This window comes from Vipera berus (genome assembly GCF_964194415.1).
Source record: "Vipera berus genome assembly, chromosome: 3".
Lineage (NCBI taxonomy): Eukaryota > Metazoa > Chordata > Lepidosauria > Squamata > Viperidae > Vipera > Vipera berus.
The window spans coordinates 154,397,949-154,423,757 of NC_138204.1; the positions used below are offsets into that span (position 1 = coordinate 154,397,949).

The window sequence follows — 25,809 nt, forward strand, 5'->3', positions numbered from 1 at the left end:
TGGCTCAGTGGGTTAGGACACTGAGCTTGTCGATCAGAAGGTCGGCAGTTTGGTGGATCAAATCCCGAGTGCCGCGTAGCAGTGTGAGCGCCTGTTACTCGTCCCAGCTTCTGCCCACCTAGCAGTTCGAAAGCACGTAAAAATGCAAGTAGAAAAATAGGGACCACTACGGTGGGAAGGTAACAGCGTTCCGTGCTAGTCATGCCGGCCACATGACCACGGAGACGTCCTCGGACAAGCGCCGGCTCTTCGGCTTTGAAACGGAGATGAGCACCGGCCCCTAGAGTCGGAAATGACTAGCACGCATGTGCGGGGGAACCTTTACCTTTACCTATTATTTGTTTGTTGCATTTCACTAACACTCGAGATTAGAGGTGCTTAACCTTGATAACTTTTAAACTTGTGGACTTCAACTCCCAGAATTCCCCAAACAGCATGTTGAAGTCCACAAGTCTTAAAAGTTGCCAAGGTTGGACACCTCTACTCTAAGTCAAATCTTCAGTTTTGTAGCCTCTCATTTTTTGAAATAGCTTACTACTCAAAATCAAACTCACTCCTACAATGTTAAATGTTTCAGGAAAGCCATTAAAACAAGGTTGTTGTTTTTAAAAAAAAAAGCCCTAGGAAGAGATCCAGTAAAAATTACTTGGCTGTGGTTGGACACTTTGTTCTCATAAGCTTAATCTCTGTTTTAGTAACTTTTGTATTGCCATTTTGATTACTGTTTTTCATTTTATTATGCTTTTTTGGTATTTTAATCCTTTTATTTTAAGAAGAAAATGTAAGCTCTTCAGAGTCCTGTTGCACTGGAACAGCACATAAATCTCAGCAAACAAATAATTAACTAGGGGGAAAACTCAGTAACCATTAGTAATCTTATCATTACAAATTTGTATAATTCCCTTTTAAAGAAGTTCAATTTGGCAGACTTCACTAAGTAAGAATATAAGACTATATCCCACAATTTAATTTTGTGGAAACTAAAGAATTTGCAACTGCCTTTTTTCAAAGCACTTCTCCAGTATTTAGCTTCATTTAAATTCTAATACCGTAAAAATGAAAATATCATTTTTGCCATACTTTGTATAATTTTGCTATTCAATCATAATTCTTACTACTGACATTTTCCTTAGGTAGTATAACCCAAATACTGGCAATGAGAGTGCTCTGATATTAGATTTTTTTCCTGTATATTCAAAGCATTATTCCAAAGTAGGACAGTAAAATCTGATATATTCTTTTGGCCGAGACAACGTTTGAGGAGATACAGAATTTAATACTATATTGATCCAGTACTAGGATGCACTAGCTATGTATATACTGGCATGAAAAAAAAATCAGAAATGTATTGCTCAGGTCTGCCACCATATTGTCTATCTGACTGCATATCTAGCATAGAACAGCATTCTGGTTCAGACAAATTAAAACTGAATATGCAAACATGCTCATTAATTTGATCCAAATGAAGAGTTCAAGGCAGATAAAATTAGATAATAAAAACCTGACTGTAATTGAAAAGCTTTTAGATAATAAGCAAAACATATATATTTGTATTTATTAATTAATTAAATTTTTATGCTGTCCGTCTTCCCTTTAAGGTGACTCTGGAGCTGCATAAGATCCTATTAATACAATAAAGGAAATTTGAGTAAAAAAAGTGATATCAATGTTTGGTGCTTATTTAATTTACTTCATAAACAAAACTGTCCTTCTTGGAAAGATGGACAGGTAGCTGTGAAATATAAACTCTTTGTCAGCTGAAGCTAAAATGCAAACTGCTCACACAGAAAGAAAAGCCAAGTCTACAAGTACAGTAAATGATTACAGTATTTTGCAACAGCCAAGCTACATTCCAGACACAGACCTGAACAACAATTGTGGAAGGGTCTAAAAAGAGCAGTCTATGCTAGAAAACCTTCAGAAGGTATTGAATTGAAATTGAATTCCTCTATTACATGGAGGAATAAACCAAATTTCCATACAATGATGTGAAAGTCTGATCAATGGCAACAGGAAAATATCTGATTGCAAGTACTGACCCCCGGAGGTAATAATTTTGGCTTATTTGTGCTGGCAAAAGAGGCCTACTATCAATTCCCTCAGCCAAGGAATTTCTGCAGGTGGGATCCAGAGGAGGCTTTTCTGCTATGGCCCCTGACCTTGGGAATATCTTGCTGCAGAAGATAAGATCTGCCCCTACCCCACTTTTAGCCTTTAGGAAAAGCCTTAAAACCTGGCTTGATGACTGGCACTGGGTCTTGAAGGAGAAGCTACTGGCTGGAGTGACTGGCACATTAATAGAGAAGGCATCTCCATTCCTTTGCTTCAACATTTTTAGTTTTATTTTTTTGTAATTTTAATTTGTTTTTATAATTATCTTTGTATTTGTATATTTTTTATGATACTATAAGCCATTCAGAGTTGCCCTGATTCATGAGATGGGAGGTAAATAAATTTAATAATATTGGCATATTGCTATTTGGATGAATCTGGGTATGAAATAAATCCATTTATGGTGTTATTGTTCACTCAGATCCCTCTTTACACCAGTAATACATTAAGTTCTGATAATATTCATGCAATATCCAAAAGGAGGCAAATGCTTTTTCACAGAACTGCATTAATATAGTATCTCTAAATTACAATTTTGTTAAAAGATTGCTATAGGAGGAAGACAGCAAAATAAATATAGTTTACAATGTCATTTTTGAATCCACAAGAACAATGCTTTTTAAAGTTTAAGAAGCCTACTATATTAGTTGCAAATGATCCAATACTCCAAAGGTTAATTTTCAATTTTCACTGTGAAAGGTTACTATTACATTCTGACCTGTAAATTGCATCTTTCCGTTAATACCCTATCATCTCATTTGTGCCCCTTTGCAACGGAGGACTTGAATGTTCTATATTTGGTGACTCACATCTGTTTATTATTTAGTTTATGCTTGGCTTCACATGCTGGTTGAGTTGGCAGTTTATAGCACAACCTCATTTTAGATAGCTATACCTGTGTGCACAGAAAAATCAAGGAACTAAATCACCTGATTTTTGTAGTTATTAGGTTATTCTAAAATTAAGTACTCAACACTTAACAAAATATATTAAAAAATATAAAAATACTTAAAACTGAAAATATATTATAATTCTGACGAGATAACCCAACAGTTAGCTACTCCTTGAGGTAATCAACTCTCCTGCTAGCAGGGCAGTTCATAGACAACTCAGTCAGTTGTATAACAGCCATTTCTGGAATCTTCCCAGATGGAGGAGATTAGGAGACAAAATGTCTCTTTTTTTCAGTAATTAAAAAAGAAATGGCCTCTCGGATAAAGTAGGTATGGAGTTGTGACTCCACCCTTTTGCCATCTCTTTCCTGTAACTTCTTCTGTGTGGACTGATAGCACAAAACATATAAATCAGACAGGCCCCTTTTTCCTGCTTTGAATGCAAAGAGAGTTCTGAATTCCTGACATGGTTGACTGAGTTTGGCTCCGAATTGTCTATTTCAGGTTCCAACTACTCCTTTGGGGCTAGTTTTCAGAACAATAGACTGGGTCTGAACGTTTCCACAGCATCCTACTCCAAGTCTATTTAACTGTATCATGTGAGCAATGGCTATATAAACATATAACCTTGTATCTCACATTTTTTCTCTTGCTCACAGAATTCATGAGCATGAAATAGGACCATAGTCTAGTTTATTTTGAATACTGTACTACCACTGAAACATTTGGACTGATTCTAGAAGCATCTTTTCCGCCTTTGCTCTAGTTCTTTGATTCAACAAGAGAAGTATTTATTTTCAATGCTAAACACCAGCTTGCTCTCTTCTACAGGTTTCCGAACCATTAAATCTACCTAGGATCTGCATAGGCATAGGGCAGGGAGGAGAGAGACCATTTTGGAAGCAGATATATCTCTTCCACTAAAGAGATAAAAGCTTTAATTCCTTTGCCTGGTTTAAGACTTAGGATTTTTTGCACAGGGATGATACATAGAGAATTAAGAAATGTAATTCTTCTGAATGACAGAGCTAATTCAGGATTTTGCTTTCTCATCTGTTGCACATGTAAATCAGATCTTAATTCTTTTGCTGTGAATTACTACCTTCAGGCAGACTGAAGGGTTTCCCCCAAGTCTATTGTGACCTGAATCAGTCTTGCTCCACAGACACTAGAGACAAGCACTTCAGTGCTCACAGGTACCATTTTGATCATTCTAACTATCAAAGCTGGTGCAGCCTTCAGTTGTCTTGCCCTTCTCCCTTTTACTTGTTTACTTATTTTACTTAATTATTCAGTTATGAGAGGAAATATTAGAAAGAGAAGCAGATAAAACATTCCTTCCCACTGATATTATCACATGCATTAATCCCACTGCTGTTCCAGAACTAATATGAGTTTGGACCATAGGTTTAGTGCCTCTGTGATTCAAGAAAAGCATGGCATAAATAGTAGCCGTTGTTAAGTCTTAGCCTCAATACATCCTGAAAAAAAAGAGAACACCAATTCACCTTCTGACCAATCTGACCAAGATTGCTGCCCCAAAAGCAGTCAACCCTGCTCCAAATCTAAACTGATTATTCCATGATATTTCTGTTTTAGGCTTCTACACAAAAAAGGACAAACTTACAAGATCCGGTATGCTTGACAGAAAGTTGAATAAAATCAGCGAAATAGTTAAGCCATTCCATTATTCCATTTTCAAACAAATCAATCTCTTTTTTTCATAACTAGCCATAATTATATATACCTTCTATCTCTAACAAAATCTTTGTTTTTCTTTTCTATCCTGCTTTAAATAACAAGGTATGTAAAAAACTACTAAATCTGCCATACTCAATAATTTTACTCTAGGTTTTTTTTCCATTAAAGGTGGCAAACTCAATACATATCTTGCTCCTAAAATAGATGCAGCAGTTGAGACACACTCAAAAAGTTGCAGTATTTTGTAAGGCTGGGGAAGCCTCAAAGACCTAATGTACTGTTCTTTAAATGAATTCTTCCTTCTGTCTCAACATCCAAGTAATTTATTCTAAACATATTCATTTCTATAACTAAATAAAGGCCTTAATGTTCCTTTTTAGCCTAGTTGCTCTTCATTTAATTTTTCCTCTGCATTACATTAATATTTAATAATAAGATGGAGGGCATTTTTTTACAAATTACTGTAAGAAATAATCATTCATAATAGCTATGCCCAGTGTACAATTATTCTGATTTCCTCAGCGAAATCCTGGCTTTCGAGAGGGAGCGGCCTTGCCCTGCTTGCCCTTAGTTGGCGCCAGGAGCAGCCACCACCACCTGCCCCGCTTTTCGCAAGCCCTGCTATGCCGCTGCCGTAGGTTTCCAGCAGCGGGAGGCTCTGGGACAAGGGCCTGTTGGGGGTGAAGGAGTTGGGGCTGCTCCGGTGGGCCGCTTCTGTGGCAGTGGGGCATGCTGGTGCCCTGCGCTGTGCTCTGCTGTGGGGACTGCCCTGGGAAAGGTGGAAGCGCAGCTGTAGTCCGGGACGGTCAACCACTCCGAGCCCTGTCTGGCTGGCTTTGTGCCTCTGTCCCCCAAGAGCAGCTGGTTTTGAGTTGCTAGCGTGTGCTTCCCTGAGTGCGCCTCAGCCCCGGGTCTCCCCCCACCCGGACTCCGGCCACGTCTCCCATGTGAAGGGCACCTTCCTGCCCCACGGTCCACAGCAGCATTGTTGGCGTGCATGGATTGACTCTGAGTGAATACGAGGTGTTTCTGTTGCTGGAATAAAGCTTATTAAATGAGCTAGCAACCTCCAAGTATCATTGACAGATCTTCCCCAACTTTCCTCTGGTGCTTCATAAAGAGTTAAGTGGCCATCAGGTTCCTTGGTAAAAATGGATTTGGAAGGAAGGAAGGAAAGAAATGACAATGGGAGAGAGGGAAGGAGGAAAGGACAAAGAGGGAGGGAAGGAAGAAAGGAAGGAAAGAAGACGGAGGGAGAGAAAGAAATAGAGGGAGAGAAAGAGAGAAATAGAGAGAGGGAGAGAGAGAGAAAGAGAGGGAGAGAGAGGAGAAAGAAATAGGGAGGGAGAAAAAGAGAGAAAGAGGGAGAGAGAGAAGGAGAAAGAAAGAGAGGGAAATAGAGGGAGAGAGAAAGAGGGAAAAATAGAGAGAGGGAAAGAGAGAAATAGAGAGAGGGAGAGAGAGAAAGAGGGAGAGGGAAAGAAAGGGAGAGAGAGAAAGAGGGAGAGAGAGGAGAGAAAGAAAGAGGGAGGGGGAGAGAGAAAGAAAGAGAGAGGGGAGAGAAAGAGAGAGAAATTAAATTAATAATATGATTGTTAAGTGAATCTGGTTTCCCCACTAACTGCTTGTCAGAAGGTTGCAAAAGGCGATCACATGACCCTGGAACAATGTGACCATCATAAATATGAATTGATTGCCAAGCATCCGAATGTAAATCACATGACCCTGGGGATGCTGCAACAGTCATTAGTGTGAAAAATGGTCATAAGTCACTTTTTCAGTGCCGTCGTAACTTTGAACAGTCAGTAAGTGAATTGTAAGTCGAGGACTACCTGTACTTTATCATTTTTTTCCTTTTTTGGAGGGGGGGGTCAAGTTTTTGACACCTTGCTGGGCGACTGGTGGTACTCGGACATTGCCTTGTCCTAAAAGTGGTACAATGGGTGAAAAGGTTGAAAAGCCCTGCACTATAGAACTGACTCTGCTGATGCTATTTGAGTCCTCAACATGTTTGCTTTCTTTGCTATCCTATTGAGGGCATTAGGAATAGACAAATGAAACTCGATTTTTTTCAGAAAATGAAATATTGATCACTTACCATAAGAAACAATGAGACTGGTATAAGTAGAACTCATGCGATGAATACAGAATAAGTTACTAATCTGAAGCTACAGTAGCTATATACATTATAATGATGCCTTGGTGTTAAGTTTCTTAAACGATTAGGGTGCATTTGAATAGCTAGAGTTATAGATTCTAGGAATGGAAGAAACAGCTGTATTATAAACTGTATCTTTCTTAGAGTTTGCTGTGAACGTATCCTGCAAATTACTCTATATGTTATAAACTCTAAGAATATTATTACATACCACAGTAAATAAAACTGAAGATATTTTATTACTCAAGGTTGAATGCATAAAAGTAGTTTGCTAAAAGGTTGTTTATTAACTAAACATATTTTGATAGGTCACTTATACAGTGAAAAAGAAAATATCAGTTGAGCTGTTTTGCTAAATAAAGCTCCAGGGTCCAATATTCACAGCTTTATTCAATAAAATTACTTTTAAAATAGTAAGTGTGTGACTGGGAAACACCAGCATCATCTGTCAACCAAACTGCAAGAAAGCTAAATAATGAACCATTTACATTATTTTCCTTAGGCTCCAGTAATTTGCAGGCATTGCATCAATATAGCCCTTTTTAAAAAGTTAGATGAAGACATGTTCTTTTAAATTTAGTTTTTTAAAAAAACAACTCCTGCAATGACTTGCAGGCTCTTTTAAAAATTTCTGCAACTTTTTCCTTTTTTTAACAAAATTTGAAAAATCATTAGAAAAAGTTAAATTTATAAAAACATTTAGAAGACTAATTTTATGGATTACAAAATAATGCTGATTAGTCCACAACTAAGCAATCTAAATCCTGATTGACTGTTCAGGCAAGATTAGCTACAAATGCCTGTCCGAACAGAATGAAGCTATTTTGCTAAATAGTAGAAAACCAGGGGTAAGTGGAGGGATTGAACAAAAGCTGGGTTGACTGCATTTTAAATAGTCCAAGTTTTGGCAGAAAGAAAATAAAGTGCTGTCATTAGATATACAATCCAAAATTTGTTTGCCTAAAAATCTCAAAGCATGGTAAGGACAAATCAAGGCCTGTCTTTTTTAACTATAATTTTCTTGAAGTTTTTAATAAGCTTGTAAAACTAATACAAACTAAGCTAGAAAAGATATAAATAAAAAAAAATTAGAAGGTGCAAAAAGAGAACAAAAGGAAAAGAAAAAGTATAAGAGAAAAGAAAAAGCTAACAAAGAGAATAATAAAGTGGCTTTTAACCTTTATCTTGCTGAGCATAAGCTAATATGCTTTCACCCTCTTGTAAAGTTACAAATAAAAAAAATCTTCCCCCCATAACTTAATTTTTATCTGTATGCAAACCAGAAATTGTAATCTTTTCTGTCCTTGTTCTGCAAAAAAGTTACCAAAAATATCAAATGAATAATTTATCCTTAATCAAATAGTCCAACTTTATAGTTCTTTTTGCTTCTCATAACCTTAACATTTAAATAATTTCAACAGCATCACAGTATTTGATCTCTTATCCATCTTTGGCATTTAAGTGGAATCTTCAAAGCTTTCACCAGCCTACATTGTAAATCCCATAGAGGGATCCTCCAGGATATCTTGTCTTATCTGTTCCATGTTCAAATCTTTCTTTACATAAAGAGGCATCCTCCAAAATTTCTTTTTGCAACTGTTCCAATGCCAAATTCATTCCTTGATGCATCTTTTGCATTTCCAATTTGGTAATACCAATTTTGTTGTCTTCCATCTCTTCAAACACAGTAATATATTTATCAGGTAAAAGTTTTTTTTTTAAAAAAATATCACAATTTTCTAAAAAATTATTGATTGAAATCTGTATCATTTCTAATATTTTAGTTACTATTATTTCAGTTATTACAAAAACTCTTTTAAATAAGAAATGATTATAACTAGCTTGACCATTTTAACTCCTTTCTGCCTGGAACTTTAATTGTCTCTAGCATCCATTTGCAACCATCATCAAGCCTCAGTTCCTAATATGGGTTCAGTTCTGTTTCAGTCATTTCCCTCGAGTATATTATTTAATTATATGCTTGTTTTTAAATCTTATAGCAAAGATAACCAAGATTCCAAATGTCTCGGGTCTCCCCAGTAAAACTTTCTTAAATTAATTTTTTGTTTTGCTTTTTGCCAATTGCCAATATTAAATGCTTACGTGTCTGTTTAAAAAGACTTTAAACCAGGGGTCTTCAAACTTGGCCCTTTTATGACTTGTGGACTTCAACTCCCAGAATTCCTCAGCCAGACACGCTGGCTGAGGAATTCTGGGAGTTGAAGTCCACAAGTCATAAAAGGGCCAAGTTTGAAGACCCCTGCTTTAAACAGAGTGCCAGCCGAACTCATTTTCTAATCAGATTTGGAAATGTTCAGTTTAGCTACTTTATAGGGCATACTTTCAAAATGGCAAGCTTAATTTGACACCTGATTTTACCTTCTTTGGATTTAATGACTTTATTTATTTATTTATTATTGGGACTTATATGCCACCCTATCTTGCGAAGGACTCAGGGCGGCTAACAACAATAATGTACAATAAATACAGAAGTTAAATAAAAATTAAAATTAAAGGCCCCTGTAGAATAAATAAAAATTAAAATTAAAATAAATTAAAAATTAAGAGTTAAAAATTAAAAACATAATTAAAATCCCTGTCAGTCCAGGTCAGCCAGGTGGAAAAGGAGTGTTTTGAGGCCGCGGCGAAAGGACTGGAGATCTGGGGCCATCCGAAGCTCAGGGGGGAGCTGGTTCCATAGGGCTGGCGCTCCCACAGAGAAGGCTCTCCCCTTGGGGGTCGCCAACCGACTTTGCCACTGCTAACAACAAAGATGTCATTTCCCTTGGCTCTTGGTGCTTAAACTCATGGGAGATCGCTTCAAGAGGAGCACTCATTGTCAACTCCTGTTCTCCCCTTTTCTAGAGAATTTGGAAGGACCGGTCTAATCACTCATCACTCATCTTTCATTCTATACACTGATTGTCATCTCTGCTCATTTGTGAGATGTTTTCAATCAGCCATGACTTAAACCAGAAACCCACAAATCAAGGTTTTCCTGTATTCTTTCAGTTTCCAGATTCAGGAGACCTCACTCTACTGATCTGCTCTTTCATTTCTTTTTGCCCACTTTATGATCCAGTTCCCTCAAATCAGTTTTCAGACATTAAGCCTTGCAAAGACCAATAAAATATAGTAGATTACAAAGACTACAAAACTGTTTATACATCCAAAAACAATGTAAAAAGTCAGGTAAAAGCAATAAATTAAAACACAGGTGTTAAGAGGGATTAATTAGAGCTGTGCAAAAAGCAGAAAAATATGTTTTGGTTCATCACTAGAACAAAGAATGCCACTCAAAGCTTTGGGTGTTCTGTTTCTTGAAGCATTTTAAGCATTCTGGCTATATTTAACAATGGAAACTAAGAATCAGTTGCTGGTTCCTTTTCCCCCCCACCCAGGTCCGTAACAGTGGCTGGCTGGTAGTCAGCCTTATCTACCCTTCAAATTGTGTAAAATATAGTTAATGAAAACATTAAAATAAATGTCCACTAGAAACAGTAAGAATACAATTATGGCCTCAAAAGCTAAAAATCCATTAGAATAACAGCTATTATCAGAACAGTTCTCATAGAAAACAAAAAGCAGAGGTTTCTGTAATTTGATTAATCCCCCTGTAATACCCAACCCAAAATTTAACAACTTTTTAGCATTCATTTTATTAATATGTGTCCCTACAAGTTTTTCTCAATATTTTCAATTTGAAAAAAAACCTCCTTGGCTTTACTGACTTTTTTTTTAAATCTTGGCAATCTGGAAAGAAATACATAGCAAAAACATTGTTCTCTTCTGATGTTTTTGTTTGGCTGACTTAAATTTTTTTTAACAAATCCCCAAGGTCTCTAGTACTTTTAATTATGAATAATACTAGTATTACAACAAGATATAGAGCATACACATAGTCACTAAATAACTCGGCCATGCTGCTGTAAGCATTCTTCTTCTATCAGACCTTATATTAAATAGCTTCTTTCCTCTTAAATTGTATTCCCACAACAGCCCATCTAGTCTAAGTTAGCAAGACAGGAAAACTTTGGCAAAAAAAAAAATGTTCTAAATACAAGTAGCAAAGCAACAGCCCACAGTTTTGCTACTTATGTGCCTTGATACTGTTTCATGGTTTGAAGAAAACTTTTAGAACACATGTTTTGTTTCAAGCTTGGGACACTGAAATGACTATCTTCAGATCAGAACATTTTCACTTTGCTAAAGGTAATAAATAATTAAATAAATAATGGCTTATGAAGCCCAACATAAAAAGGTATATTTGAAAAGATGTCTGAAATATCCCTGATATGGGCTTATTCCACAAAAGTGAAAAATGATTATAAATCAAATACATGGAATAGACACAAGTAAATGTAATGTATATAACTGGCATAATTCCCTGTGAATTAAACAATCGGCTCCAGCAGAACGAACTTATGTGAAAATATGATCAAACACAATAATTTGGGAAAGTATTTTGCGTGGCTGCAATGAGCCTTCAGAAGTATGTCATTGCTTTGAACAGTACTGCCCAAAACAAAACACATCTTCAAATGATTTGTTAATTCTGCCATATCAGAAAACCTTGTTTTCTTGTAAACTCTAAGAACAGTTGCTGTATTCATTTGACAATTGTGCAAATTAAAATTTTGGCAGCCTTACCTCATCAGGGCTTGAAGCTTGGTAAGTTCTATTTTCATCACTGAAATCCTGATCTACCTCTGCATATTCTGTTTCTCCAGTCACTCCTGTTCCGGATTCATACACAGGTGTAACATTGTGACACAATGCAATAGCTTTTACTGCTTCATGTATTCGATTGCTGACCGTTTTTCGAACTTTAGGTGCAGAGGGCTGCATCTTTCTGGAGGGTGTTGAGCTGGTATTGTTTCCACTAGACTGTGTATGCATCTTTGAAATATAAATAGAATATTCAGATAAAACAAAACTACCAATTTATTTCCCTTCGGACTGGAATAACTGGATTATAAAGTTTTATATTTTGTTAATTTTAAATTTTGTGACAAATGTTCCCTTCTTTAATTATGTGTTTCACTTATAAAGGACTGTGCAAATAAGAAACATGATAAAACCATATGCTTCCTTTCATACGTGATTTGGGAAAGAACACAATACTTTTACCATGTTTGAATTAATGTGAATATATAAAATAGGTAGGTGAATTGTTTTAATGTAAAGACATTCTTGGAATAATCTGGAGTTTTTCTTAAGGGAAACTTTTCATGTTACTTTTCCTAATATATGTCACCACAGCTCAAGAACAATAGGAAGCCAAGAAGCAAAAGATGAGTCAGGCATAGGTGCCTTTAGGAGTTATGTTGAAAATCTACAAAAGCTTGTAGCTTTAAGTTACTCTCAACATGTGCCTTAATACATGTGCCTTATATATTAGGAAAAGAATTATATTGGGTTAACACTGCAAAACAATCTCTGTCCTCTCACCAGTATTATCAAAACTAACTTTAGATTTTCTGTAGGGTAATAACACTGAAATCCTGTTTGGCAAGCAAGCATTTTTAAAAATTTCATATACTGAACACGGTACTGAGAATATTTTACCCCTCAAATTACAGTGCAGTCTAATAAAAGATTTAAGTTTCCCATCATCTGGCACTTTTGTTCAGCTGTTGCTTTAAACCTTTGCCTTTGCCATCTACTAGCTCTGATGCCATTGCAACTACTAATAAATTAAGCAGAAATACTCCTTCTGAATTATGTTATGTTTATTGATGCTTGTGTAATTTAATTTCACACAAATTCCATTAAAGATTATGCCCTCTGTCACAAAATGCTTCCAGTGGGGAAATATAATCAGGTTATAATAGATTTGTGTGCTTCAGTAGAGGGGACCTACTTGACTATTGTCATCTTAATAAAACTGAACACATACAAGGGAGAAAAATCAATACCATACAAGAACCACTGTATAACTGGCTGCATTAATAGTTATTGCTTAAGTAAATAAATGCACAACAGTTGCTTTTGAAGCAACTATTAAACAGCTATTTATTTTTATGGAACATTATTTTCCCCTAATTTATAACAAATTGTAAAAATGAATTTATTATTGGGATATTTAATAAAATAATTTACTTAAGTGCAAAAAATTATCTCTCCTTTTAAAATGCTTTACTATTTAGTATCACTGTTGTGGTATTCTCACTTCAAAGTGCTAGGCTTATAATGGGAATGTATTGTATAAATTAAATAGATTTTGTACTTAATTCCCCATTAATGTGACTTCTCTTCGTCACTTATACTTGCATAGTTTTGTAACTGATACATTGTGATCTAAAAAAGATGGGGGAAATTATTATATAAAAGTGTTAAAAATATTGAATCATATTACTAATCATATTACAGCTCAACTGGTCTTTCACATGTAGATGTGTTGAACAGAATGCAAATGTTAACTCATTCATAATTATTTTTTAATAATTTTGGCTTATTAATATCCTTATGTATATAAGCTTGTGCATTGGGCAACATTTGTTTTTTGTTTTAATTCTGGAAGCTGTAGTTCAGTAAAATAAGCAGAACAAGAGGCAATGTGTGGTAGACATCATTAAAACTAATAAAACTTATCATGTAGCTGATAAATTACAGTTGTGATGAAAATCATAGGCGATAAGCTGAGAGGTCTTTAGTTTAAATATTTTGAAAGTTAATTCAGTATGCTGCGTAAAACATAGTATCTTAGCTTTTTCACACACTTGCCAGTATTATTATGAGTAAAAGGTGTTTTTGTATATATATCTGTTTTCCAACTATACCACTTATCATGGAAGTTACACTAGTATATTTAACACAGTTGCTGTACGGACTCATGGCAATAATCTATGTAGCGGATTATACTTTATATCCCATACTGCATTTATTGTTAAGTGGGTATATAGTTATTTGGTATCAGATTCACGCTGAAAATATATTAATATTTTTACAAAAAAGTTTTACATTTACATATAACTTATTTCAAGAAAAAGATATCTTGAAACAATGTTGTTTGCTATACTTTGATAAATGGTAGCACATGATGGACACATAGACTATGAGGATGAAGCAAATCTTACAATGAATAAGCTCCATCCATGTTGCCATATGATATGATGCATTCTTTTGGAGAAATCTCCTATGCCCTGCTTCACTTTATTGCTTGGCTTCTATCTTGTCCAGGGAAATAGCAGACATTTAAGTTACACAAGTGCAGGGCTTATTGAACATTTCATGCCACTCAGATGCAAGAATATACTGAGGCAAAGTTGACTATATAAACTCCATTTGAAGCAAAGTTGACTGTATAAACTCCATTTGATGACCTTTGATTAATAGCATATCAGTTCAGACTGACAAAAAAATGTGATGAGGTACAAATATACGAGCTGTTGCCACTGGTTGTTTTCCAAGAGGCACAGCCTCTTTGCAGATCTTTATACTGAAAACAGACAAAATGATTTTGTAATTCTTATGCAGTCCTATTCTCTCTGAGGCAACTTTGTTATTCTTGTATCCTTTAACTATTCAAATCTGAACCTGAAATTTTATCTCTGAGAACTAATACAAGTTAAGTCTTTCATGTAGGTAATTTCACATGGATTTGAAATATTTTTCATCATGTAATCAAAAATATAATTTACAAAATAAATAAATATGAATTGCACTGAGATTATTTTACAGTACAAGGTAGTCCTTGTCTTGCAACAGTTGGAACCAGAATTTACATTGCTAGGAAAGGCGGCTGTTAAGTGAGTTGTGTCAAATTTTGTTGCATTTGTTAAGTGAATCTGGCTTCCCTGTTTAACTCTGCTTGTCAGAAACCATCTGGGAAGGTCACATGTGCCCACGTACAGAATGCTGCAGTTGTCATAAATGCATGCCAGTTGCCAAGCACCTGAATTTTGTGCTATGCCAGTTGCAAGTGCAAGGATTGGTGGTAAGTCACTTTTTTTCAATGCCACTGTAACTTCAAATGGTTGCTAAACAAATTTGTAAGTCGAGGTCTACCTGCACTCTAGCTTTTCTTGTATTGGGCTTTTTAAAAAAACATAACTTATAGTAAGTAAGGAAAGTAAGAATGAAAACTAAATACCTGGGAATATGAATTGATAATATGAATTTGAATTTCATCCATTGTGTCTGTTCCATATGAAACAGTACCTAGGTGGAGGCGCTTAAATATCATCTCATTCTGGGTCAGTGTACCTGCAGTACAAACATTGAATAGATGCAAACTATAAGTTTCATGATGAAAATATTATTTGTGTTGTAAGTTATAATAAATCCATTTGACCTACTTTGTATTTAAGATATACTGCATAATCCAAATATATATAAAAGATTGTGGAATTACAGTCATTTTTGGAATATAGAATCAAATGCTAGCATTCTCAAAGGGTTTACACTAAAAAGCAAAGATCTCTAATGATTTGTACATTTCTGACCATATGTACTATACTAATATACCACAGAATTCCTTTGGGCAAGTAGGGAAGTTTTGAAAGTTGATCCTGGGGTTCTCCCCAAATAGTTGCCATAATGGGTATGACTAGTCACAAAACACTCAACTTATCAGCACACAGGAATATAAAATTAATCCCAACCAGATTGTTTACTTTCTACCAATCCAGCATGCCCCTTTTTTTCTTTCCAGGTAAGCATACTTCCAAATAATGAATGCTTGCACAGAACCCAGAAGCATTCTTGTAAATAAAGATGATTGTAGAGATACTATTTTTGCTTTTTAGAATGCCGCAGGAATAATATGCAACTTGGCATACTATTGATAACACAGACTAAAATAAAATCACAATTTAACAACCGATTTGGCTATTGCCTTTTAACCCCGAATCTCCAGAAATGAAACAGCTTTTTATAAATTTACTTCATTTGTGGTGGTCATGAGACAAAGTGATACTCTTTGGGCATGAAATTGGGGAGATAAGCATCATTACTAAACAAAGAATTAAATGCTTCCCAGAGATGTGGTTACTGTACTTATTCATGGGATCAAACCTCAAGCTTAAAAACAAGGAACTTATTTAATTGTAGCAGTTAAAAAATTGCTTAACATTGTAGATATTTAACAAATGAAAGGTGGCTTAACAAGGCATGTTCATTTGCCATGTTAGAAAATATCATAAAGTTAAATGAAGCTCCAGAGGGAGTAATCACAATTCTATTAGTTAGTTTGGACTTTGTATTTTATTTTAATTGCAAAAGATCTTCTACTGGCAATTTTTAGATATATGGTAAATATGAATGCTTATGTGTAATAGTTCTTTTTTATTTATTATTTTTTCTATGCATCCTTGATTTGTGTTACTTGATAGTGTTTGTGAATCACATTTCAATAAAAAGGAAAATCTCCCCTCTGAATTTCCATTAAATAAAATTATACAAATGACACGAACCAACATCAACAATGCCCAAATGCTAACTATATATATGCATATAATGAAAGCTGATATAAATATATAAAAATATTTCTATTGCATAATTTTAATTATATAAACTGATGCACATAGCACAATTTGTCCTGATTTGAAATGCAAAACTAAAATTCTGCCCGTTGCATCCAAATTCTGACTTCATTTGCTGAGTAAGTGTTTGGAGAATCAAGATATTACTAAGTACATAAGGATGTGCAATATATTTTTAACTTGAATCATTTAAAATTTGAAATGGCTGGAGGCTAAAATGGACTGTTTCAATAATTCTGGAAGTGCCTGGAGCTAAAGAATGTTTTAAACTTAAATTTAAGTGATTTCAAATGATCAACTCTACCCAAATGATCATAGAAGTCTGTTTCTTACTATTTCATATTTTAAAATTTATTTGCACACAAAGAGGGGCATTTTGAATGTAATACAGACCACATTCAAAACATTTTGCACATTGCTAAAATATGATAAGCAATACTGATAATGTCTACTTCAATTCTGAATGTAAAATCACCTAGTCAGGACAATTATTTTTCTTGTTTCTGTTACTAGAGTGTCCCTGATAGAATATAAGAGCCAACATGCTACACCAGACCAAAACCTAGCCACTAATACTATTTTGGTACGGTACTCTAGTTGTTACAATAAGTCTACAAGAATAGTAGGATATAGTAGGAAATATGATCATACCTTCTACTCTCCCAGTAGTAAATCATGACTCTAGATCAATATATATACCTATTTTATTAAATTAGCAATTCACAGTTAATACATTTTTTTTAAAAAAATACTTTAACCTTTATTGCTCAAACTTCTATTTTCCTTACTTTAAAACTTTTATCTTTTTTCAGTTTAACTGATCTATACAGAAGGAAATAGAACAGTTTTACTTTGTTCATTGCAGCTATACTGTAATCCTCTAAGGAATGTAAGATAGTACTAATATTTTATTGAAAGGATTTGCAAATGTTTGAAACGTTAAGACATTCAGTTTTAACGACTGGCATGTAACATGATATGACATGGCATGATGGCAAGCATTCCTTCTATTTAAGGAATGGCCTCTAATAGAAGCTTTTTCAACTATTTTTTCTACTTTTCTACTGACTTCATGCCACTCTACAGGCTCTTATTTAAAATGGGACATATTTTTTTGTTTAAACATGCTTATGCACCTCATTTCTAGCCTTTCAATACTGTCAATATTAATTGTGTCATGTGAATATTAACAAGAATTGCAGAAAAAAAGTTCTTTAGTTATAAACTATACTGCTTTAGAAAAAAATGTACTACTAGGGGAAACATGTTTTTTAAAAAATCATGTGGTAAAGCAGATAGCATGCTACCTCTAGCAGACAACTGAAAATTATAACTACGGTACTTCCCATTTCAACAAATTTAGCCTGTTAATTGGCGCCAAACCTTGAATTTCAAAATCAACACAAATAGTATGTTTTTAGTGATTACTTCTGATCTGTAAGAAACTACAGGGTGTCAGTCAAGGAGTGACATTATGTTCACCACTGTCAACAGTGACATCCTTGATTCCAAGAAAGCTTTAATTGAAGAGTGGATGATATAGGGTGTGATGATAAGGCAGAGTCAAGAAGTCATCAGTGGAAAGATTCATTTGTTAATTCAGTCAAGCAAGTTTATATACATAATAATTAAGACTCAGAAAAGGGTAAAGCCTTTTTTTTTTGGACAATGGGGATATCAAAATTACTCTCTTTTTTACCACTCCCTCAAATACACTATTAACTTTATAGTTGCCATACGATTTTTAGATATGTGAACTTATTATCATTAAATAGACCTGTTCTAACAACTTGTACATCCAAACTCCTTAGAAAGCATAAATGGTGTCTCATTAGGTGATTTAAACAGGGATATGAAGATTTCAGAACTGAAACAAGATTACAGGTTAAAAACACAGAATGCGCTTGAATTCAAATATACTTTTCAGAAATGGGCTGAATTTCTCAGTGGAACAAACTTTAACATTTAAAACAGTATTTAAAATCAAGGGAGAGCTGTATATTAAATCAAAGGGAAAATATTATTATTTTAGGGTTGCAGAAGGCAAAAACAGCAGCTCTGGCTCACATACCATCTCTCTCTTTTTTTTAAATTTCTGGTAAACCTAGACTTTTTCCAAGGTCAGTTCCCACCCCAAAGTTCCAATGGATATCTTCCTGATGTAACAGTTCCAACATCTGTTTTACTTGGGGCTTTTATTCTTTTAATTGGGCATAATTATCCTTGTGTTTGGATAGAACAGGACACAGTTGGGCTCATATGCTTAAAGAAAGAAGTATCAATAGGCAGAGCAGATTGCGTATACGGTAGTAATATTATTTAATTTCATATAAAATAATGAAACTCACTGAAAAGGACTATTAAGAAAAAGCCAAACTATACTGCTCAAAAAAATAAAGGGAACACTTAAACAACACAATGTAATGTATTTAATAGTAGGATGTCTTATCTTGTGTTCCCTTTATTTTTTTGAGCAGTATATAAAGGAGCCTTGGTGGCGCAGTGGGCTAATGCCTCCTTAAGTAACACCAGCTGCCTGCAATTAGTGCAGGTTCGCATCCCACCAGGCTCAAAGTTGACTCAGCCTTCCATCCTTCCGAGGTAGGTAAAATGAGGACCCAGATTGTTGGGGGCAATAAGCTGACTTTGTAATAATGCCGCTTGGGGGGGCCCAAAAGCCCTAATAAGCAGGCATATACATAGAATGAAGGCTATTGCTAAGCACATTGGTTTGTGCTTAAATTGTAAGCCGCCCTGAGTCTTCGGAGAAGGGCGGGATATAAATGGGATTAAAATTAAAAATTAAATTAAAAAACATATAGATATCTAAAAGTACAGTCTAACACAATTGCCTAATCTACTTTTTCTAATTCTAGGACAAACATTTTTTTTTGTCCATGGGAATGGATATGTCAACTGAGCTAACTCTGCTTGAGTCTTTCTTTTTTAAATTATTAGTTGTTGTTGTTGAGCAACTATGCTGTGTCCAACTCTTCACAACCCCATGGACCGTGGCATGCCAGGGCCCCCACCCTCCACTGTCTCCCAGAGTTTGCCCAAATTCATGTTTATTGTGTCAATAACTCAATATAACCATCTCATCCTCTGCCGTCTCCTTTTTCTTTGGCCTTCAATCTTTCCCAATATCAAGGCCTTTTCCAACAAGTCCTCTCTTCTCATTTGTTAGCCAAAGTATTTGAGCTTCAGCTTCAGCATCTGTCCTTCCAAAGAACACTCAGGATTGATTTCCTTTAGGAAAATCATCAGTGCCAAGAACTAATTGTCTTAACTCAAGAATCCTTTCCACTCCCTTTCTATCACAAATGTTAACATTTTTGAGAATTAATTCATTCAATGTCTGTTGTAGTTTGGGGAAAATAGTATAAACTTCAAGAAGAAAAATATTTCTTATGTTTATGCTTCAAAGAGCAGGGCAAATACCAACCCACACAGTATTTCTTCTGGTTGGGTTGCAGATGAAATGGAACAGCTGCAATAGGGAAGGAGGAATATATGTCATAATTACTTGAAATTAGTTGAAAATAAAAGTTACAAATAAGTTTTTATTTATTTTTCTTCATCTCCATATACTATACATATTAATATAGTAAGAATTTGGTAGAATTCTTACTATATTAAGAATTTCCAATCTGGTTAAAGGCAATCAGACAGATTTTACCCATAATATATCAATAAATGGTATTCTTCCAAAAACCAATATCTCAGAGTCAGGAACTATAAAAATGCATTATGATGATGATGATGTCAAGGTTTATCAGTATTCTAGTCTTCACCTAATCTGTTAATGATTAATAAATTCTTATATAAAGGACTTTATTTTTCTGCTATTTGCCCATATATTGAATTATCCTCAATTTGAAACAGTTATGGGTTATAATTGAGACTCTGTGAAAATTTGACTTGGATTTTAATACTAATGAAAATAGTTTTGTTAAAATAAAAAGATCTATTATGGAATATATGATTCTACAGCTTTTATTTTTATATCACGGAATTTATAAAAGCTGTGTTCCAACATCTTTTGCGTGTAAAAGTATCTGGTCAAAACAGGTCAATAAAAGCTGGGGAAATATGTATCTGGTATCTGGCTACTCAGTGACAGAAAAAAAAATGACAAAATGTGCGTTGCAAAGTCAGAATGCAAATGACTTCTTTTTACTAATGTCTTCTCCAGTCAGGTGATTTGCATAATAAATTGCAATGCACATTTTGCCATTTACCTCTCTTGCCTCCTGTGGTTGCTTATGGCTAGAGATCCAATCCAGGTCTATAGGACTGTGGTTGCTCATATTTCATTTACCTTTGCTGATTTCATGACTGTCCCTACACTGAAGTAAACCTGTAGCAGTAGTACTAGGATTAATTACATTAAACAGTATAGGATCTTGTAATATGTTTCAACGGGCAAAGGAAATACTCCTCCAGTCATATACAGATAGTTCTTGATTAGTTTAATAATCATTCAAATTTACAATGACACTGAAAAAGTGTCTTACACCTGGTTCTTGCGCTTAGGACAGTCACAGTGTCCCTACAGTCATATCATCAAAATCTGAGTGCTTGGCAACTGGCACAAATTTACAACAGTTGCAACATCCCAGGGGCACATGATCACCATTAGCAACCTTCCTAGTAGGCTTCTAAAGAGCAAAGACAATGAGAGAAGCCAGATTTGCTTAACGACTATGTGATTTGTTTAACAACAGCGGTAAATTGTTTAATGACTGAGGCAAAAAAGGTCATAAAATTGGATGAGAGCCACTTTACAATTGCATTGCTTAGTGATGGAAGTTCAGGTGCAATTGTGGTCATAAGTCAAGGATTACCTGTAAAAGGTAAAATCTGAAAAATGTTGAAAGGTGAACAAAAGGAAATATATATCTTACATATACTGTTCTGGCAGGGACCTATTTCCCTTATGAAAAGGTAATAAAATGAAGAAAAGATTTTTTCCTCCAATGTGCAACAACAGGGCAGCAACAATCAGTGGGATACATGTTAACAAATGTTAACCCTGGTCATCTTAATTCACTTTAACAAAAATGGTAACCTACTCAGATAAAGCTTAGCATTTGCAAAAAGAAGTATAAAAAGTGCACTTGTTATCATCCATTGGATAAAAGAAAATAAATGGGGAAAAAAGTTTCAACTTAATTAAAAGCAAAAACAATAATTAGTATGTTATATCATGTGCTGGGGCAGAGTGCAAAGTAAATAATTTGTAAGCTCTTCAAGCTGAAGTGAAAAAGTCATCATGTACTGAAAAATATAGTTTAATAAACCACAATTTCAAACAATTCATTAGAAAATAAGGCGTGAGACATCTTCATATGTCATTGAGAGTCACTGGGAGTGGGGCAGCCTATAAATGGTTTAATCCAACCAGTCAACCTACCTCTTAAAACAAATTTCACCAACAGGTGTGAATGCCAAAAATTTCTTGGTAGGAGGGTGGAAGGCAGAAATTAAGGATGTGCAAAATAAATTTGAAATGTTACTTGAGCCTGAAACATACACATTTCAAGTTTGAAATAGTACCGTCAGTTTCAAAATGGGTCATTCCAACCATTAGGAGCCAATTCAAGCTCAGAATTGCACCTGAAATAGAGCTGCTTCGGGCACTTCCATAATGGTTGGGATAACTCATTTGAGCCAGCTGTTTTGAGCAGAAAATGTTTTTGCATTTGAAGCATTTTGCCTACTGCTAGCAGTGATAAATTTAGTTGGTAAAAGGAACCAAAAATAAATCAGAGATTAGGAGTCTTTTGCTAGATAATTCAAGTAACAAAATATAGTTCGCCTGTGAAGAAAAACACCTCAGAATAACTTCCCAACACTGTTCCTGTGGTGACAAAAATGGGCCTTTGATATCTTGCCACCTTGAGGCAAATGTATGTAGATTTTCTCAACATAGAGGAAAAGTTATAAACACCAGCTTCTAGACTCCAAAACAGAGCTCTTTTATCACATATGCTTGGACAAAACAAACTGTTATAATTGAATTTTCTGCTTCATTTTAAAACAGGTTTTCAGAATTCTACTAATGTTTTAGTTTTGTGAACTCCAGAAACTTTAATAAGAGATATTTCTAGACTGCTATTTATCAAACATGTTCTCTATAGCATTAAATAGTTTTCCCTGCAATTATATCATTAAACACAAAAGTAAAAAAAATATAGAAATGTTGGAAGGCCTGGATCTGATGAAAGTAAGATAGAATGGAATTCTGAATTGGAAGTGGCTAGGAAATGTAATTTTTCTCCCAAATCCATGGTTGCTATACTAAAAGAAGGATAAAGCGTTTTTGTGGCAAGCCTGTAACATATGATTAAATATTTCAGGAATGTTCTAGGTTTCCTTGAGATTTCTATGGCCTGATGGGGAAATCTGGTAGCCTAAAATTAGGTCTGAAATTTGTTATGACTAATTTAAAAGGTAAAATTGACTCAGCTTTTTATTTGATTATTATAACATTTTCCCAGCTCTGAAATGTAGTGAAAAATGAAGAAAACTGAAGTTCCTTGCAAAGTGCATTAGTCATTTGATCATTCCATATGTGGAAACATAAACACTCATCCAATTCATATAAAGAAACATTTTAATGGCACCCAAATGGAGGATGCAATTGGTATAAGAATCTTTAATAAATATTTGTAAGGATTTTTAATGAGTCCTGAAGGACCTCTGTGTACCATTTCATTGTATCAAAGTGGAAGAATTGCCAGAAGGGCCAGTAGATCTTGGTCCTAACATGCCTCTCTTTATTAGAATAAGTTTGGGACTTAAAGCAATACTGACAAAATAGATCCTCATATGGCCATACTTTTGACATTGATAAATCCATTGTCATGTGGCCTTAGATACCTCATGAAATGAGAAAGATAGTTAACAGGTAAATAGTCTTGCAAAGGTCTAGAATTTCAAGTCTAAGTCTTGGGGGCATGCTGAATCTTCCTCAGAAGATGTTCTTCTAACATTTTACATATTCTGGGCTCCCTGGAGGAAGTATCAAGATGAATATGGCAACATATGCAACATTATCCAATACTAAAGAAAGATGAACAGGATAAAGGGATTGATAGTGTTTGCACCAGAAGGCATGCCAGAGTCCACAAAAATATGGTTTAGCATATATGAAGAAACCTGACACTGATCTAGATAATAAGCTGAAGAAATTATAATAAACATGTATTTATTAAAAAAAAATAAGAAACATATTTTAAAATTTCTGAGTTCTCCTTTGCCCAAGAATAAACACTGACTATACAATAGTTTCAAACTCTAAAATTAGGGTACAATTTCAGAAAACTGAACAAAAAAATGAGAGCTAGTTTGGTGTAGGGGTTAAGGCACCAAGTTAGAAATTGGGATACCTTGAGTTCTAGTCCTGCCTTAGCCAGGAAAGCCAGCTGGGTGACTTTGGGCCAATCATTCTCTCTTACCTCACGAATTGTGGAGAAAACAGGAGGAATGTTACTTATGAAACAATAAAGGTGGGATAAAAATCTAATAAATATATAAATACATACATACTACTTAATGACAATGGGTAGAACTAAGACATTAAAAATCTCTCAGAAGCCATGAGAAATTTTAAATTAAAATTAAACAAAAAATACAATGGCCCAATCAGACCTCTTCTATGACAGTTTTACAATTGGCATATTATGACAAAGAAGACTTTACCCCGGATTCCTATTTTCTTCTTATGCATAAATAGAAGGTTATTACAAACATATTCCAAATTATAGGTAATTATAAGCAAATACTGTTACTTGGATATCCAAAATACTAAACTCACCATCTGCATTAATTTCATGAAAGGACATTCCCTTTTTTGCCATGCAATGCTTAACATATGTTAACTGTAGATAAATTTTAAACGCAAACCTCCAGTGTTAACACATTATTTCTTATTACAGGGCTTCCCCAGTAGATTATGAATTCCATTACTCTATGCATCTGTTCAACTATTACATGTGTTAAGTATCTCATTTGGTCCACACAGCCGCTAAAATGTTAATTACAGCACTCAAATGCACGCATATGCATTAGTAAATAACTGTGCTTGGAAGATGGTTTTTATTTGTTATAATTGAATACTATGGTTGCTGTCAGGAAGGGCAGGGAAGTTGGAGTATCACACTCTAGATGTCAAAAACATTAAATAAATATTGCCAAGTATCTTTGTTTTTTCTTTGTTGTAGGAACTTTCATGCCCTAGAGAGACTGAAATGTCATGCTCAGCTGCCCTTGGAAAACACTGGAAACAGCATTCCCCCCAATAATGGATGACGCCTTTCTGTCAAACTTATATGTGATTCAAGTCCAAACAACCTGGCACTTTGGGTAATGGATGCTATAATTAAAATGTGAGTCCTAAAGAACCTGTTGTTTTAGTGGGTGTTTTTAGTAATGGCTTTGTTCTACATGAAGATAAAAACTCTCTAACAAAGGAATTAATGTATTGCTTTAATAGGCTGCACCCTGAGTTAAGTTTTAAAATTTATGAGTTCTCTGCAGCATTGTTCTTTAAACAATGGTATTGTCAAATGCAGCCAGTGAGAAGATTAAAGTTCTCCCAGCAGATTAAGTACAAATTATCTGTCCTCCTGTTTAAGCATCATTTGTTCATTTATCACATAACGTCTAGTATTTCTGGTCAGTGTCAATATGCTCTGCATCCTTGCGGTTAACAGATGTCTTCTCTTGTCGAATGAATTACTTTATGTTTCACGCACTGGTGGCCGCAGATGTGTCACTATAGCAACATCATTAATTTCAGATCTTACCGGAAACATGCACTCCAATCAAACCTAATTATACCACATTGCTTTCTTGTCCCACAATAAGGAAACTATAATGCAATCATTGGGATACTTCATTTTCTATTCTGCTGTGGTAAATGAGAGAGCCACAGTGATGGACGCTTCTTGTCAAAAAGCTTATTGATGAAACACAAACCCAATTTACAATCATACAAAGGACTACCTGCAATTATGTTAGTAATGTAATGCACTTTAGACTTTACAAATAATTCTTAATCATTTCAAGAGAAACTAGAGCTATACTAAGATATTTGTAAGCTTTTACTTTATTCTTGTAAAATTTCCAATATAGTCAAGCCCCCACATGGTATGTGGTATAAACTTATCAAGAGACCATTCATAGAAATGCTTGAAAGAATTCATAGCTTTTGAAATTAAGCAACCAGCTTTTAATGGGGAAATTAGATATGCTATGGCATACTTCAAGTATCTTTGAAACTATGTGGAAATACTAATAGATCCAATATTTAACAATATCCATTGCAACTTTTCTCATCTCTCCTATTTATTTCTACCAGTTTAGATACAGAATAGTGATAACTAACAGCCTTAGAAATTTTGGCTTAAAATCCTACACATTACTTTCATTTTGAGCACAGTGTTGTAATTTG

At 34.8% G+C, this 25,809-nt stretch overlaps 1 protein-coding gene across 2 annotated transcripts in view; it reads right to left on the minus strand.

Annotated features, from left to right (window-relative positions):
* Positions 1 to 25,809, minus strand: part of ATP9B (ATPase phospholipid transporting 9B (putative)) — a 162,260-nt gene that overhangs the window by 25,070 nt on the left and 111,381 nt on the right. For both annotated transcript variants that reach the window (XM_081324421.1, XM_081324422.1), the window contains exons 14-15: positions 14,960 to 15,072; positions 11,515 to 11,763 (exon numbers count right to left, since the gene is read on the minus strand). In XM_081324421.1, coding sequence (XP_081180547.1) covers positions 11,515 to 11,763; positions 14,960 to 15,072 — 362 coding nt within the window. The remainder of the gene's footprint in view (positions 1 to 11,514; positions 11,764 to 14,959; positions 15,073 to 25,809) is intronic.